Here is a 17,627-nt window from a genome sequence, read left to right as displayed (position 1 = left end):
AATCCACTGGCCATACATTGGAGGGAGAGAATCCCTCCATTTGAATAAAATAAGTCTTCTGGCCAATAGAGAGCAAAAGGCCATCATATTCATATTGCACACAGTAAAAGCAGAGTGTACTGGGGCAACACCAAACGGTTTTAAGGAAAACTCTTCAAATATTAACAGTAACAAGGGGGGAAAGTCGATCTGAAGATGTTTTTTAAAATTCAGGAGATTTACCACTTTGCATGGCACTAATCACTCTCACCGAAAGATCCCTCTCCAACTCACCAGTCAGTTCTGTTTCTACAGAAGGGATGTTTAGGGGAAAAAACTTCTAAGGCAGAGGAGTTAGTAGGTGAATCTGAGGTGTATAATACTTGATAAAACTTTATAAACCAAAAATGTATTCTGCCACTATCAGTAAATTTTTTTACCTTGGTCATCATTAATTGTAGGAATGGTTTGATGAGCAGTTCTTTGGGACAGTTGGTGTGCAAGGAACCGTCCACAGCCTTTTCCCCATGCTCACAGTGGTAATATCTAGATTTGGAGATGAGGTATTTAGCCTGTCGAGTAGAAAGGAGATCAAACTCGGTCTGATGCAACAAAAGTTTTTTAACTGTATCTGGGTAGGAGAGTGGCTATATAGCATATCTTCTGTTTTGAATCCTTCATTCAAACAGCTATAAAAATGTTATTTTCCTCCATATTTTTTTAGTCTTAATCTGTCTGTTTCTATAATGACTACTGCCATGGAAGAGAAGTGCTAAAAGTGCTCAGAATGATGACGGCAAGCAAGTGTCATATGAGCGAAAGCTCAAGAACATGCAAGTAAGTGGACCTTAAGCTGAGCAATTATATACATGTGCCATCATTAGTGTTCAGCAGTTTAGTAAGTTATGGTCTGTAATTTGGCTTTTCATGTTGTTAGCTACATATTAGTGCCAACACCAGTGAAGAGGGCACCAGACAAAAACTTAAACATATAAAATTCAAGATAATCTATTAATAATGGCCTGACTTTCCTTATCCCTGATTGCATCTGTAACTGATATATTCCCTTATTAATTATAATTCTGACATCAGCTATGTACAGGAATGTTTTTCAGACTGAAGAATAAAATAAAGGTCTAATTGAGAAAGTGAGAAACATAAACTGACCTTCAACACAGTCACAGTTCAATCAAGGAAAGAAAGGAATAAAATGTTTTTTTAATACTTAATGGCAATACAGCATCTTGTGCATGGCAATAAAACATGTCTCTGGGCCTTTTCTTTCTAAACAATCATCAAATGGGTGTGACAATATTGATAAAAGCAGTGATAAAATTCAGACAGTAACATTTCATTTGCACCAGCAGCGGTGACGGTGTGTTAGAATATGTTGTTTTAAAAAAAATCACCAACATTTACAGAACTCTTTGTGTGGATAATGCTAATGGATTACTGTCAGTCCACACTGTGAATGCTTAAAGTTAGCATGGAGCACTACAGAGATCTATCAACTCCAGCTTTGGGCTGGTCTGATAAGTAGTGCTTATAACTCTTTTACACTGTTACACAGATATTATATAAAGCATCAACATAAGGCAAAAGTAAAGGCACGTTGGCCTCCATGAAAAAATATAACAACAGCTATAACAACAAAACAGATGCAAGTAGCAAAGAGCACATTACAACAGTGTGACAAAAATGCACCATATCCCTGACGGCCCCACAAGGCATGGTGGGTAGTGGAGTCATTATTACCACAAAATAAAAGAACAAATGGTAATATTTCCATTAAATCTCAACTTAGCAGTAGTGTGTCTTATATATTTATTTTTTAAATTGAAAGAAATTACATTTTATGATAGTTGTTTTAAAAACATTCTAATTAAGATGCAGCATTCTATGAAATGGCAGTAAAATGTAAAATGGACATTATAAGATGTCTAGGCTTTCATTTTCAGTATGTCCAGAAATGTTTACGTAAGTTTAGCATCTCTTTGATGAGTTATGAGCAGTGGTTGAGCTTTAGATTCTGAGGGTTTATCACAGCAACCCTATGGACCAGCAACATTTTCTATATTTTCTCTGTTTTCAGTCCCCAGGACTACCTACATGCCACTTTAGAAAGAATTTCAGCATCCATTCTTAATTAAAGGTCTATTACAGATAACAGGAATGACTAGAAACAAAATTACCACTGACCCAGTGGTAAACATCTTAGGCACACTGTCACAGTGCTTGTTTTTGACTTAATGTATGGCCAACAAAAAACATACTTCACCATAAACCATACACAACATTAGTTATAATACAGGAAACCTCAGGATCAGGGTTAGGACAAGTATTGTACTAGTACTTTTAGCTGTCTACTGCTCATCCAAATTCCTCTAATTCCAATTTTCCTCAAATTAGAAAAAAAAAGGCAAGGGGAAGAGAAAAACATAAAGGCCCAAAGGAAAAGACAATGGCACTGTTAGAAATAGGATACACATAAAGAGCCCTGTGATCATATATGTAATAATAATTGTGACACTCCAATTCATAATAATGGTGAGAATGTATTTTCTAAACATTCTAAAGTCAATCAAGGTCTGAAAATGAAGTTCAGCTCCATCATTTTGAGTTCAGTATACTGTATGCACTGCAATGTAGTGGATGTTGGTAATGAGCTACTCTTCCACTTGAACTCCAGAGGGAATCTGTTAAGGTATACGAGGAAAAGCCAGGGAGAAAAAAGGGAAGAATCCTCATCGGCATTCACGGTTAAAAAGGGCGGGAGAGGGGAAAGTTGCTGAGAAGGAAATAAGGCCACACAGGATGAAGAATATAAAAGGGGAACAACATAATATCAGATAACTAGATAATAATAAAACAACAAAAGATGAGAGGCACTGTTTCTCCTCTACTATTAAAAGAAGGATTACACTACAGTATACTGCTTTAACAACATAGTAAGTCAGATATTGGCTTTTAATTTAATGCTGGATGTTACCCAGTCAATGGCATCCACCGTCCAATGTGATGAATATGATGCAGTTTGTTAAACCACATAATTTCTTTACAAATGTTTACATATTTTTAGTTGTCTACTAATCGGAAGGTTGTTGGTTTGAGCCCCGGCTCCTCCCACCACATGTCAAAGTGTCCTTGAGCAAGACACTGAACCCTGAACTGCTCTGTGTGAATGTGTATGAATGCATTAGTTTCTGTTCGATGGACTTTGCCATCGCTGAGTGAATGTGTGTGAAACGGTGAATGTGGCATATAGTGTAAAAGTGCTAGAAAGGCGCTATACAAGTACAGGTCCATTTACCATTTACCATTACTGTATGCCTGTGGGAACTGAGAAACATTGGTGCAGCAATGCATGAATGTGCCACACCGTCAAATTACAAAACCTGCTCGAAATGTCATTGTTTTAGGGTTTTGGTGAAATTTAAAAGCGCAAGAGGCAGTTTCAACACTCACATACCAGTGACAGCCTTTAAACTCATACTGTACAAGTAAATACTCTCCATATTACAATGTGCTGATGCAGGGAGGGGAAACGACAGTAAAGCAGCACATTTAAACCCCTTAATGAACGGATCTGACTGTGCCTGATGGATGTAAACAATCTGCTGCTCACACCAGTCTAATATTGCAGAAATAAAGGTACATCTGACAGGCTTGGCATGAGCCGTTACTGGTAGCATATAAACCTGCCACATATGTGATATGTATCACTCTGGTGTGACACTGGCGAGAAAAGAAGACTGCGTTAACAATGTACTCTGCAACACTCCCTTTTTCATATTTCTGAGTAACTGATGTTTGTAAACTCATTATGCATTTATGTGGGATGGGGATTGTCACTCAGGTAACAGAATACAATGTAATTATCTCATACTTTAACACTTCCACTGTGTCCCTTTGTTCTGTCTCCCTGTTTCAAAGACCTGTCAGCCTCAGTCTGACTGATGGCCGTACCTACAGCTTTACTTCACTGTCAAGTGTTCAGCATCAGAGAAGGTTTCTGTTGCAGAGCATCATAGCAGGATGTGAATGAGCAGAGCTCCATATCACTGTAAACTGTCATCATCCGCAGTGGCTGAGGACTGACGCTGGGCTGCTAACTGCTCCTGGTGAACCTCTCTGACAGCCAAGATGCGTGTGAGCATGCTTTGTAGAGTGGTGCCCTCTAATGGTTGAGAAGTGTACCAGTGGGAACTGTTGAGGTCAGAAATAAAAATGAAAAACAAAAATGAACATTAAGAGAACCCTTAGCATGCCGTCTTCCACAAATAGCACAGGAAGTAATATATGAACTCCCATTAAAGTCCAGATTCCTGTCAGTAACATTTTAACCATTTTATTTGGGCACATAGGGTGAATCTATGACCTGTCAACAGTCATGGAGAGGAAGTCATGGTTATAAGTGACACATTCAAAAGAGAAGAAGCTGAGGTTTCTGACTCTGACCTGTGTGTGTGCACATTCTGTTCAGGCTGGAGGTAAAACATGTCGGTTCTCATCTTCACCGACTCTGGGCTGTCAGAGAGCAAGACCACAAAGAAGATGAAGCATTCATTCAGTTTTATTTTTTTTATATGTGACTGCTAGTAAGTGCTGTTGTCTTCATTTGTTAGTTTGTTGTTTTTATGTGTGTATTCACATCTCACCATCTAGAGAGGTAGAACTCGTAGAGTCTGACAGGGCAGTGCAGAGGGTTGGTGACATTTTCAAGCATCTCCAGGTCTCCCTCTTCCTCTGCCTGCCTTTTTCTCAACCGCTCTAAAAACAAAATTAAACACCAAAGCTCAGTAAACACACTTTACTTTCTGGGACAGATAGTCAATTTATAAATCTGGTTTTGTTCATAAATTGGATGATGCTGATATATATAAACATGAAGGCTGAAAGTTTTGGATTAAAGTTTTTGATAGCTGATATTTTGTTCTAAACAGTCACTTTGGAAATTGCTAAAGCTACTATTTAAATGCACAGCTACATACACAAACTACTTTAATTTAAAAAGATATACAAGTATTATTTTCCAACACCCACCTGTGTCCTCTCTGCGTGGCGTAGCGGTGCTACTTCTCTGGTATCGGAGGTAGTGGGCTTTGCCGGCTCGGCTGCAGGGTTTGGAGCATCGGCTGAAGTTGGTAAAGGAGAGGCTTTGGTGCTGCGCCAGTGTGGTGAAGCGGAAGTTCTTGGTGCAGAAGAAGAGCAGCGTGTTGAGCAACACTATTGGAGAGTAGGCGCCCAGCTGTTTACACTCCCACAGAAAGGACTCCACAACACGGGAGGAAACAACACCACCTTGAAGAGAAAAGAGGAGGTAGGGAAAAAGCTGAGTGACGTATCATTGTATTATTGAATACAGGTAGTTAAATATCTTAAAATTATGTTAACTACAAAAGTATTACTGAGTATTAATAAATTGAAGTTTATGGAGTCAACCTGGCTACCAATAAAACCTTCCATATCGAGAGGTAATTATTTAATGTAATGGCAATAAATTGAATGGATACAAATCTGAAGGATTTATGACATCATGTCAATAATCATACCACTGGGTAGTAGTTTAGGTCTCCAGAGTCGCAGCATCCTGGTGATCTCAGCAGCAAACTGACTGTACAGCTCGTCAGTAAAGATGTTCTCTATGCGGCCCTTCATGAACAGGTACTGTCCAAAGAGAGGGACACAGAAAAGAAGGAAGCAATAAGAAACACAGTACTGACACAATGTGTGTGTGTGTGTGTGTGTGTGTGTGTGTGTGTGTGTGTGTGTGTGTGTGTGTGTGTGTGTGTGTACCTGCTGTATCCCCAGACAGAGGTAGAAGATGCTGTCTGGGCTGTAGGTCTCTCCATTGGGCCGTCTCACTTCCCTAATGAAGCGAGTCAGAGCTAAGCTCAGCTCAGCAGAGTTACACTGAAGGACGTCTTCTTTAATATCCACTGGACTGGCTACAGGGGAAGAGACCATTAAAATGGTTCAGAGGAAGAGATATCCTAAAATACAACTGGTTTAGTAAAGAAAACTAAGGCTCACATTCTCTCAGTTGTTTGTTTCGTTGTTGGACCCAGGTCCTCCAGGCTTTCACCCCATACAGGTGGTTCAGTTTGGAGACAGCTGTCACAACAGTCATCACTGCACTGCGGTCCACCGTACCAGTTCGCCTTCGACCCTGGATGGATAGAAAAGCAGTGCATACTGGAGTAGTGCAACAAGCAGAAGACGCATGTTTAGGTCATAATTGGGCATATTTGAGAATTTGTAGTTCTATAAATACATGTAATATCCAAGAATGTGATGACATCCAAGGAGAGGTACTCTTTGTTAAATGGGTTTCTGGAACAGTAATTTCCACTGTCAGCATCCACAGATTGCTACAGCAAGTGTTAGCTAGAGAATCACAGAGCCATCTGCAAGAAAACACATCTGCCTACAAACTAAAGTCAGCAGACTAAAAGGTTTTAAATCAGAGACTGATCAAATTAACCTGAGATGATCCATCAGTAGTCAGGAGTCATACCCGTTTCCGGCCAGAGAAATCTTCTCTGGGTCTCTTCACTCCACGCTGAGGAGCAGATGGCTTCTGATCCAACGATTCTGCAAAAACACACAACACAGTGAGTGAGTCAGAGAGTGTGTCTGTGCTGTTTAGTATGTTTTCCATCTCCACTTTGTGTAAACCAATAATATTTGTATGTGCTGCCATAAAAAAAAAATGACAAAGATGAAATATTTCAAGTCATCCTTTTTTCCAACAGATTCATTTTGGCTTTCACTTTATTTATTTTTCTCACCAGACGGGAAGTCAGTCTCCAAGTCCATCATTGGAGAGGAGGGAGGTTGATGCTCGCAACTGGTGGTAGGTGGGTCGCTTGTCGTGGCGCTCTCCTCTGACTGCGTATTGAGTTGTGGATCAGCTGACTCTGTGCTCCTCTCTGAACTTACAGTAACTGGCAGGTCAGCTTGAACCGGTTTTTGAGTCTTCTCATTTTCACGGACTATTGGAGTGACCACGTCTGACTTCAGGTCTCCACTGTAACAACTGCTTTGGTCTGTAGCAGACAGAAAATAAACATGAATGAGGTTGCATTTGGGTCAACACGCTTTGACATTTGGGTACTTGTACTGGTTATTGTAGCAAGAATGTGTATATATGACATAAATCTATAAAAATCAGGATAAGAAAGCCCTCACCTGCACTGGAAACAAACCCATCTTTCAGTTTTTCTTCCTTCATAGTCCAAGGCTCTGATTGGACTGCTGCGTCTTTCATCTCCTTGTTCTGTGGTGGTACTACCATGGGTACTGGAACCTGTAGAAAATAAGAGAAGAGTTTAATTTGCTGCAGCAAATACTCACTGCAAATTACATTCATCATTTTGAATTCATAGAATTTTGAATGTAAAGTAATGGGACGTACAGGCACAGGCATAGCCATAGGAACAGGTGTGTGCTGGGAGTACATGTTCATAGGCACTGGAATGAAGACTGGTACTGGGATGGGCACCATTAACACCTTCACATTCTCCTCTCCTGCTGAGAAGCTAACTGAGGGCAGAGACAGAGCTGGAGGGGGGAGAGAGCGGGAGAGCAGGGAGGAGGGGAGATCATGAAGAAGAGACAGAAAGAGAAACAAAAATGGGCAAAAAGATGATTAAATAAGGCTCAGTAGACACAGTAAGATAATTCACTTTTAAAACTTTTTCATTTTTGAAAATATCTATTTGCATTAAAGGAAATTACAGAAGAAAATTATAAAAAAGGAAAATGAATTAATGACAACTCAGTACAATAAAAAAGCATTCAAAAACCAAGAGCATGGTGTATCACGTGTATCACAGAGGAAAAGCAAAAGGTCAACTGACAAACAGCTAATGTGTGACTGAAATCAGACAACCTACATGTTAACTAATGATTTGAGTTTTTGATACAAGCACCACAAGCCTGATTTCATTAAGATCGGCTGTATCATCAGTCACACAACTGGTCATTATTAATCTTTCAAAGTTGACATTGGTATTGTGCTTAACTGGTAATAGTCATAAGAGCTCCTGCTAAAAGATTTACCTGCCCTCAGTGTCTCTTCAGCGATCCCTCACATCGTCTGATTGCAGTGTGCTGGTCTACTCTCCTGAAGCAGTCAACAGAGCTTTATGTCTCAGGAAAAGACTTTACTTGTGATTAACGCACCACGGTCGCAGTGGAAATCTGCTCTCTATTCAGTCACGTGACCATCACTTCAGTCCTGTTTTCGTGTGTTTGTGTCTTGGGTGCCGCTTTTGCAGCTTACTGTATCATTAATACATCTTAAATTGACTGAAGCCATTTGTAACACAGGCACAACTGATTTCATAGCTAAGTTATTACGGTAAATAATAAACACTTGACAGTTTGTTTTAGACTCATGTACGAGCTTCACGTGTGGATTTATATTAGCAGTTTCACACTCACAGTCATGTAGACTTTATGTTCCCTTTAAATTACATTACACTTCATTCGTTTACCATCAGACTGAGGGAGGCCATTTGTGGGATGTGACAGGTAAAATCTGAGAAATAAACACACACATATACAAACACAATTTTACTCAGATTAAATTTATTCATGTATTTTATTTTTTTGCATTTAACAAAAGATAAACCGTAATTTTCAGGTGTTGACAATATTTGTTTCAAATAAACAAAAAGCAGTAAAGCCACATAATTTCACGTTATCCATGTCAGTGTAATCATAAAAGTAAGGAAAAATGAAAGACATGCAGTTACAGTGGAGAGGTAACAAAAACTTACAATATGTTGTAAAAGAAGTAAAAAGTTAACATCAGAGACATAATACAAGGTTGGAATCAACTCAAACGCAGCAGGTGGATGAACTGAAGTCAACCTCGGTTCATATGACTGCATCAGTAGTGAGGTACAGCAAGAAATTTAACCTTAAACGTTCGTACATCACACATTCATAATATACATGAAAATGTAGCGCAACAGTATAAATACATTAACTGAGCGTCCAGATGAATGCTCTTTTCTTCACTCATACACTGTAAAAACTTCAAGTGATTGCAGATTTTAGCCTCATGTATACCTGACAGGTGCATCTCAAGTTAAAGGTGGAGCAGAAAGCAAAGAGTGACAAGCGGGGAATTTCACTTTCTACAAAGTTTATTGAGAGCATTACGCTGCTATCGCCTCGTTTGGTCAACTTGTCCATTGGTCAATATGGCAGTGAGAGTGAACCCAAACCAAATGACTTGCACCGAAGATCATCCACACACTAGATCTGACCGCCCTTCTGAGGAAAAATTGTTGGTTTCTGCGACAACTGGACCACTCGTCATTTATTAGAGAATTAAATTTAGTATGGTGCCCTTTCTAGACAGAAGTTACATAGTTTATCTACACTAGTTAAAATCATATGGAAGAAGCCACTGTTTTACAAAGAACTACAGTAACAGAGTTGTTTAATACTAAGTCAGAATTCAAGTATTTCAGTCAAAGTAGAAGCACATTTAGCAGCACAGTTGCTCCATGAACCTGCATTTTCAGTTGGATTTTGGCTTAAATGGGTCTGCCTTGGTTTATATGACGTAAGAGCTGATTTCAAACACATATAACAAATTGGTCTGGATTAGACCGAAACAATGCGGAAACCCCTTTATAAGAAACCTGTACTGGAACAATTAACTATTATCTTCCATAGGCTGGACCAGTTGGTAGGCACACGTGACCTAAATGTAAGGATCAGGTTACATACTGTATGACATGTGCAGGTACTGATAGTAAAAGAGTTAATGACGGTGAATTTCAGCCTATAATGTAAATCTATATCACATTGTGGGATTGTGGGGGTAGTAAAAACATACTTTTTTTTGTGCCTTTATGTATAAGAACCCACCAGAGATAATGGTGCAGCAGATCCATCCATTTACACAACATTAAACATTTAGATTTAGATTTATTGTTTTTAAGACACTTGACAGATGGACTGTGATTGGGATCAGCTTTAATGACTTTTTTTAATGTTTATGTATTGTGACACATTAATCAATGAGGTAAAACTTACTAACATGCTACAGTTAGTACTCTGCCTTGGACTACAACACCTTGCCAAGCCCATCAGTTCCAGACCATTCACAACACCCCTCACACAGAATAAATAATCTTTATGGGAAAAGGAAACAGACGACTGTGAGAGTGTTCTGAACAATGGATCATAAATACTGCTATCTTTCTTTATTATAAAAAAATACCAAAGCACCCCTTTAACTGTCTCATTTCACTGCACTGCCTGTTTGTCAACATACTTCCATGTAACTACTGTAAACTAATGGTTATTCTGCCTTCACTGTCAATAAAGGTTTTGGATTCAACTTGAACAGACAACCACACAAAAGGAAGTTAAGATCTCTAAAGTAGTGTTGGTGTGGACACCCTGTAGTTGTTTAGTCTTTGTCCAGGGTCACCGTAGAGATGATTTCTCATGTCGGCAGGTCAGGAGGCTGTGGAGAGAAAAACTTGGGTGACACACTCGACCCTCTTAAGAAGTCAGTTGAAGCAATGACATAGTTGCAGTGATCACAAATTTCACACACTGCACACAAACACAACAGGGGAATCCTTGGATAGTGGAAACAGCTGTGATACAAACAACTTTATTGGTACTATTATATATTTAGAGTATAACTGAATTCATTTTTTGTGTTATTCTGAAAGCTCACCTTGTGTTTCCAGTTCAGGAGCTGTTTTGTAGATCAGTCTGGTGTGGTAGAGTTCAAAACAGGGCACAGGACAGAGGCTGGGCTCTCCCGAACATGTCTTACAGTAATACGACGTCTGCCTCCTCAGTGGCTCACATTCTTTCCTTTCACAGTGCTCTTCCTCTTTTCTCTTTCCATCATTGTCATCATGTGAGTTTACTCCCTTTGCCTTGTCAGCCTCTTCTTCTGTTTTCCCCTTTGGCTCCTCATCCCCCTCCATCTTCTTCTTCCTCTTCTTCTTCTCGTCCGGCTCTTCTTCCTCCACCCTCTTCCTTTTGTGCTGTGAGCAGACCTTGCAGTCAGAGTCAGTATCCCTCTTGCCCAAGAAATGGCGTCCGGTTAGGCGCGCTGGCACGCCGTTACATGGCTGAGTTTCTCCCTGAGGTTTTGGCGACGATGGTGGAGATGTGGAAGCATCAGCAGATGGCCGGGCAGGTTTCAAGGCGCTATCTCGCAGAGCTGGTGCAATTATTGAAACAGCTAGTTGTGAACAATGAATAATTTAATGAACCAAAAAAAATAAATGAATGAATTAGATGGTGTGTAGAATTGTGACACACCCTAAAAAAAGGGACAAACCAGTCAAGGCTTAAGGGGGAGAATAACTTCTATCAGGTATTACATTTTTATTGTTAATGCTTGCTGTGGATAATGGACCAATTATTCTGGACTGAAACAGCAAAAACACCCCTCAAGTCAGCAACAAAATGTAGTACTATTATTTTGACCGAAAAGTGTGATATTTATACTCAATCCCACCTGTGTGTCAACCTTGTGTTGACAGTGAAGATTATTATTTTCTACAAAGCACTGTGTTAAAGTTAAAAGTTTTGCTTTGGTAAAGTTCAACATTTGTCCTAACAAAATATTAAAACATAGCAACTGCCTCGTAGTGACACCTTATGCTGCACTACTAATAGCTGGTTTGGTTTGATTAGTAAACACAAGTAAAAGTTTTGAAGAGATTTTTCCACACATCAAGCAGGACTGAAGACTCAACACCAACATCATCATGTGCAAAGATAGACGATATAATGTCAATGATCATGGTGGAAAAAGTAGAAAATGTTATAAAACTATATTTAAACTATAAAACGTTATGTCTTCTAAGACAGATTTGAAATACTTCATGCTTAATGTTCCACATGTCTGTACGAACAATGTGCAGTAAGTACATTTGATGTCCACTTGGTATTTGGACACAATGTAGTGAGTTTTACGGTCAGAAAGCTGTTGGATGGCACACAGTCCATCTGAATCTGGCCATGCAGCCAGTCTGTGTCCTGTGTGAGGCGTAATGAAGCTAAGCTACTCAAATTTCATATGTTTTTTGTAGTTACCTGCTGATTCAGTGGAAGGTGCGGGCAGCTGGCACATGCTCTCTTGGTCCATAGTGAAGGGCCGACACAGAACTGACTTGTTCTTCATTTGACGTCGACGGGACACAGGCACTCGCATGGCATCAGTCTGAGTACTGGCCTGGACATTAAAAGTAAAACAGCAAAAATAAACAAGAAGATCTGATCTAGTTCTTAAACATAAATATGCTGCAGTGTCCTTTTACTGACCAGATCTCTTCATCATATCAGATATTTAGAAAAATAAATAAAGACCTACAGTTGTATGCAACTCCAACATTAAACAAACAACACACACACACAGAGTACATACATGGTCTAAGTTCTTGCCATCAACGTTGGAGGTCGGAAGTGCTCCTACAAAAGAGGAATAAAAATGTATCAGAACTGCATTAAACCCCATTAAAACGTGCATATACACACACACAATAAACAATGAACTAATATGACAATATAATCCTGTGAAAGATGATTAAAGTCAATATAAAAGTAGAAAATGGTTAGGGCAATGTGTGTGAACTTACCAGTCAGAGCAGTATCTGCCGACACACTGGGCTGAGTGGCAGAGCCATTGGCCAGTGACACCACATCAGCTATGACAGGATTCATCTTTGAGGAATGGTGGGGCTGGGTAGGAGCTGGAGAAAGAGAGAAACATACCAAAGTTAGAACAGTTTTGGTCATTGAATGAATGAGATTTCTGCTTTTTCCCCCCTCTGTGTTCTTCTTTTTGGGTGCACTTCAAAACCTGATCGGCAGGGGGCCGGTTTGTTCTGTTTTGGCATGGTTTTCACTACATTTGAATTCGACACACAAAGCAGTACCTGACCTAAAACTGCGGCGCGTAAAAAAACCATGATGTAAATCTGATTAAACCACACCCACACAGTCCCGAGAAAGCAGATTAGCTGGAAGTGTTTAAAGAAATAATGCCTTCCTTTTTAGTTGCTTATTTATTTGTGAATATTCAGTGTTTTCCAGAAATAATTCAGATTTGAAGCTATGTTTTCAGGGGCTTTAAATTTTCAGCCAAAGCAATCTCTTATAACAGTCAAACCCAAAAACCTTGCAGCACGTTGCCCTGGGAACTAGCCACATCTACTTTCCTATTAGCTGGAACTTAGGAATAATACCATTTTAGGTGTGCTATTTTAACTAGCATGAGCATGGAGACAGCTCAAGTACTCAACATCATACTGTGTAGGAGTGAGGTGATAACACAGTTTACCATATGGTGTTTGTGGGGCCGTTCCAGTACCGTTACTGCTGGTGTGTTGGCTCGTCTCAAAATGCAGGTAGCAGTACTGCAGCAGGCAGGGCAGGTTGCAGAAATTACGGACTGAACCCAAACACTGCAGTTTTTCAGTCATGTAGCCCTGTTTCCGACAACTGTCGCATCTCCCCATCTGTCAGGGGAGGAAGAGAAGGAGCGGAGAAAAGCCAAGAGAGGAAAGAAGATGGAGAAAAAATAAAAATTAAAAACATAACCACACTGAAGATACAGTAAGTATTAATGACATACAATGTACAGTGTAGTAGGACATCTATCTCCTTACCCCATAGTAGAGTACAGTGTACTGGGACATGCAGTGGGGTCTACAGAACTCCTCCATCCTGCCTCCATAGTGGCTGTGCAGCATCTTCTGGCTGATACCGGAGCAGTAGGTGCAGGGGCGCCAGGGATGATCCTTGTTACGAGATGTCAGGTCATGTTTGAAGAGTAGCTTACAGCCTGGAACACATGATGGGTGGAGCATTATATTACTTAAATACTACAACTATACGTTTCAACCCACAAGTCCAAAGACACTGATTAGATCTGGCATTTAGACCTACATTGACTATTCATTTTAAAAAGTATGGAAGCTGAAGCTCGCCATAGTTTTAGGCCACTTTCGTCAAGACTGCGACTGAACAAAGTTGACAAAGTCCTCTACATTATTTCAGGCATTTCTTGTAGCTCAGTGGATCAGCATTGCAGCTTTTATGTTGCCTATTAGAGGAGAGGATAAAAGGGGAAAAGCCATTGCTGTGTTAACTCACTTTCACTGCAGAAGACCAGGTCCTGTTGATTGTAGCTGATGGTGTCAAAGAGCACTTTCTCCTGTTTACAACCCTCACACATCACCAGGATATTTTTTTGAGTTTTATACTGCTCACAGCACATCCTACTGCAGAACATAGAAATACGACCCTGCAGGCAAAAATTATCATTAGTATTATAATCATCACTGTGAGTGTTACATTCACCATGCAGGTAGTTATCAGGAAGTTATGGTTAAGTATCTGTATATGCTGATCATCTATAAGAGCATGTGAGCTGTACCCCTTACTTGGTGACTAAAAAGCAGCGGCTTGATATTGAATAGTTTGAAGCACTGATGGCAGGTCAGCTTGGAGGGGTCATTGGATCCGGCGTCTGCTTGTTTCAGTGTCTGACCAGCAGGTGCTCTGGCCTGGGTTTGCCCTGGGACAGAAGGGGAGGACATGGCTGGATAGGGAGGCACCAGCGGGGGCACTGAGGTATGACTGTGATGGTGGCCCGGATAGGGGACTGAAGACGTGTAGTCCTGAGGGATGGGAGGGACTGAGCTGGCTCCCGCAGAGGGCCCCGGTTTGGGGGCGTCTCTGAGGGAGGGGTCCCTGAGAGCAGAGGTTCCATTGATCAGGTCTGGTTGAGAGGTGTGCCCAGACTTCTGTAAAGACACAGAGGGAAAATAATATCAGTGTCAAAGCTACAAGAAGACATGATTTAGACCGGCAGATGCCCCATCATAAACTCTTGTTAGATACAAATTTCTTATGCTGCCGGTGCCTTTACCCTGTATATAGAAACACAGTCGTAGGAGCAGAAGTTACGAATGGTGCCGTCCACCATGGCCAGATGATACTGAGGAACAGCTAACACCTTGCACAGGCAGCAGGGGAATTCAGTACCTAAGGGAAAAGGGTAACATTAATATCCCACTGCTAGCATGGGAGCATGCATTCATGTGTATTAACCAATAATGAAACATCCCCTGCTGTTGAATGTTATATAGGATTGCAGTGATATTAAGTTTTAATAAGTTTAAGTTTAATAAATCCTTGACACATTTACTTCGAGCATTAGTATATTTATCATAAACCAGTAAGAACATAACTGTGGTCAATGAGAAGATCTCCCAGTTCTGCATTTAAGACCGCATATACCAGCTCACCCTGATGTGAGTGTGTGTCTGTTGTATGTCCTACCAGTGAGAATGTGTCGGGGGGGTCGACTCTGTTCCACACAAGCAGATGAACAGTAAAGCTGAACTTTGCCCTTTTGGTCTCGTTCCATGATGGTGGATGACACTATTGCCATCTTGTGACAGTAGGCACACTCAACCATCTTTCTGCAGGTCTATATGAAAACACAATTTGTATTGTAAAGTCATCCTTATTTTAAAATTATATTATGATTATAAAAAAAGATTTTTGAACACAAACGCATACCTGTTTGTAGGTGCCAATACAGGTAGGACCACAGAAGTTGAGCTGAGATCTGTCAATTGTGAGTGTCTGACAGGAGCCTGAATTACTATTACAGTAAAGTCCACAGCCTTCACAGCAGTTCATGGCTAACTGCCGTATCTTGCGCCATGTTACAAAACAAGCATCACTACAGAGTCTGTGCAGACGACCTTGATGGGTGACCTCATGCTCAATCACCTGTAGAGATGATCACAGTAAAACACAAGGACAAGAGAATTATACCGAAGAGTTGGCTTTGCAACACATTGACTAAAATCTGTCTTTACTGGAAAAGCTAGCCTTCTGTGTGTCTTACTCTATTAGAGACTTTGCAGACACTGCAAAAGGGTTTTTCAGGCTGTCGCTCTGCTGGTTTCTCAGGCAGCTTCTCAGGCTTCCTCTCCAGTCGTTTGTCAGGAATCTTGTCAGAATGTTTTTTCTTGTGTCTAAAGACCGACAGACAGAACTGTCCACAAAAGTGCATGAAAGTGCTGTCGTCTGCTGGAATTGTGATCATGTCCCTGGGCTGAATAATCTCCCTGCGAAGAGAATAGCACAAGGGATAAATAGAACAGTCAAATAATACAGGATACTGGCGTTGTAACAAACAAAGTGGCAAAGAGGAAGAATAGTTAAATATTTAATTCAAATTGACAGACGTTATTTGTATTATGCATTCAAGCTTAAACGTTTCACAGGAACAATGACAAGTTTATTACCTGCAGAAAGCGTAAAAAGTCAGTAGTCTCCCATAGTTGACAGTTGTAAAACCAGCTCTTCATGTATTTATCTACCTAACTTACACCCCAAAACAAACTGTTTTCATTTAAAGTAGGAGCTATAGCATGAGAGAAAAGCAACAAACAAACATTTTGACCATGAGTATTTCCATGTGTCACACAAATACACCTTATATAAGCCAACTGTCATCACATGGCAGCTTAATAAAACCATGACGCAAATGGAAGCCTGACATGAACAAGTACATACAAGTGGAAACTAAGACGTACCTGTTGCACTGGAAACAGGATCGGTTTTTGTTAGCTGGGGGCAGATGACCAGTCAGACAAACTGTGGAACAGAAGAGCTGTGTTGAACCTTTTCTTTGGAATGCTGTTTGGCCTTTCAGCAGAACCTACAACCATTTACAGAAACATGAAACATGAGAATGACAAGAAATAAAAAGCTACACCACTGCACAAAGACCTGACACACAAAGATCTTTTCTGCTAATAATGTCATTAATAAAGCTGATCAATGGATTCATTAGCAAGTATTTCTCTGTAAACATTCTGTTAGTAGCAATGCATAAAACTAGAGTAGTGTTAATTGTTTAAACACAAAATTATTTAAACTTTATACATTACTATAATTATTAATATCAGTTTAAAACCCTGTAAAGCCTGAACCATGAAATAAGACCCAGAGAAAATTCAAATTGTTTAAACTGTAGTGTTTATTGAAACTGCTGACAAATAAAAAAATATATATATCAATTAATATCAATTTGCATATATGAATTCTAATTTGTATCATATTTGATACATCAGGTCTTTTTGTGCAATTTGTTGCTCACAGTTTGTTTTTCTTGAACAAACAAAAACATATAAAACCTAACATCTTTAACCTATTAAAACTTTGAGTTTCCTTTTAAAATTTTCCACAAACATACAAACATTTTTCCATATAACACCACATCATACATCTGCTTTTCACGCAGCAAGTTTTCAAGCAGCAATGACAAATCCACCAGTGGAACCAGCATATCATTTTTGCTACATCTGGTATTTTTGTGGATTTTTTTTGCTCAGTGTGTTTATCTTAAACAAACAAAAACATATACAACACTAGGGTTGTAACGATTCACCAAATCCACGGTTCGGTTCATACCGCGGTTTTCCCCCATTTTATTTGTTATCCGATATTACATTAAGCGGACACGGCAGAAATCTTACATTAGGGAGCATTTGCCGTGAGTGACCAGAGGTCCAGGCTAGGTGTGTGCTGTGTGTGGGGAGAAGAGAAAGGGAGCAGATTAAAGT

The 17,627-nt window shown here is 40.0% G+C and overlaps 1 protein-coding gene across 8 annotated transcripts in view; it reads right to left on the bottom strand.

Annotated features, from left to right (window-relative positions):
• Positions 1 to 1,177: 1,177 nt before the first annotated feature.
• si:ch211-266o15.1 (zinc finger MYM-type protein 4) overlaps positions 1,178 to 17,627 on the bottom strand; it is a 26,532-nt gene continuing 10,082 nt past the window's right edge. For all 8 annotated transcript variants that reach the window (XM_051392106.1, XM_051392087.1, XM_051392099.1 and 5 more), the window contains 23 exons: positions 16,596 to 16,720; positions 15,902 to 16,124; positions 15,568 to 15,783; positions 15,325 to 15,475; positions 14,912 to 15,027; positions 14,424 to 14,786; positions 14,134 to 14,284; positions 13,647 to 13,822; positions 13,319 to 13,496; positions 12,615 to 12,728; positions 12,404 to 12,447; positions 12,073 to 12,211; positions 7,397 to 7,542; positions 7,171 to 7,288; positions 6,771 to 7,028; positions 6,497 to 6,573; positions 6,013 to 6,148; positions 5,776 to 5,927; positions 5,532 to 5,646; positions 5,023 to 5,280; positions 4,638 to 4,749; positions 4,438 to 4,506; positions 1,178 to 4,185 (listed from right to left, as the gene is read on the bottom strand). In XM_051392106.1, the coding sequence (XP_051248066.1) occupies positions 4,038 to 4,185; positions 4,438 to 4,506; positions 4,638 to 4,749; positions 5,023 to 5,280; positions 5,532 to 5,646; positions 5,776 to 5,927; positions 6,013 to 6,148; positions 6,497 to 6,573; positions 6,771 to 7,028; positions 7,171 to 7,288; positions 7,397 to 7,542; positions 12,073 to 12,211; positions 12,404 to 12,447; positions 12,615 to 12,728; positions 13,319 to 13,496; positions 13,647 to 13,822; positions 14,134 to 14,284; positions 14,424 to 14,786; positions 14,912 to 15,027; positions 15,325 to 15,475; positions 15,568 to 15,783; positions 15,902 to 16,124; positions 16,596 to 16,720 (3,585 nt within the window). In that variant the 3' untranslated portion in view covers positions 1,178 to 4,037. The remainder of the gene's footprint in view (positions 4,186 to 4,437; positions 4,507 to 4,637; positions 4,750 to 5,022; positions 5,281 to 5,531; positions 5,647 to 5,775; positions 5,928 to 6,012; positions 6,149 to 6,496; positions 6,574 to 6,770; positions 7,029 to 7,170; positions 7,289 to 7,396; positions 7,543 to 12,072; positions 12,212 to 12,403; positions 12,448 to 12,614; positions 12,729 to 13,318; positions 13,497 to 13,646; positions 13,823 to 14,133; positions 14,285 to 14,423; positions 14,787 to 14,911; positions 15,028 to 15,324; positions 15,476 to 15,567; positions 15,784 to 15,901; positions 16,125 to 16,595; positions 16,721 to 17,627) is intronic.

The sequence above is a fragment of the Dicentrarchus labrax genome, unplaced genomic scaffold, assembly GCF_905237075.1.
Source record: "Dicentrarchus labrax unplaced genomic scaffold, dlabrax2021, whole genome shotgun sequence".
In the NCBI taxonomy this organism is placed as follows: Eukaryota; Metazoa; Chordata; class Actinopteri; family Moronidae; genus Dicentrarchus; species Dicentrarchus labrax.
The sequence above is the reverse complement of the archived record's forward strand: the minus strand, read 5'-3'. Positions and strand labels throughout refer to the sequence as shown.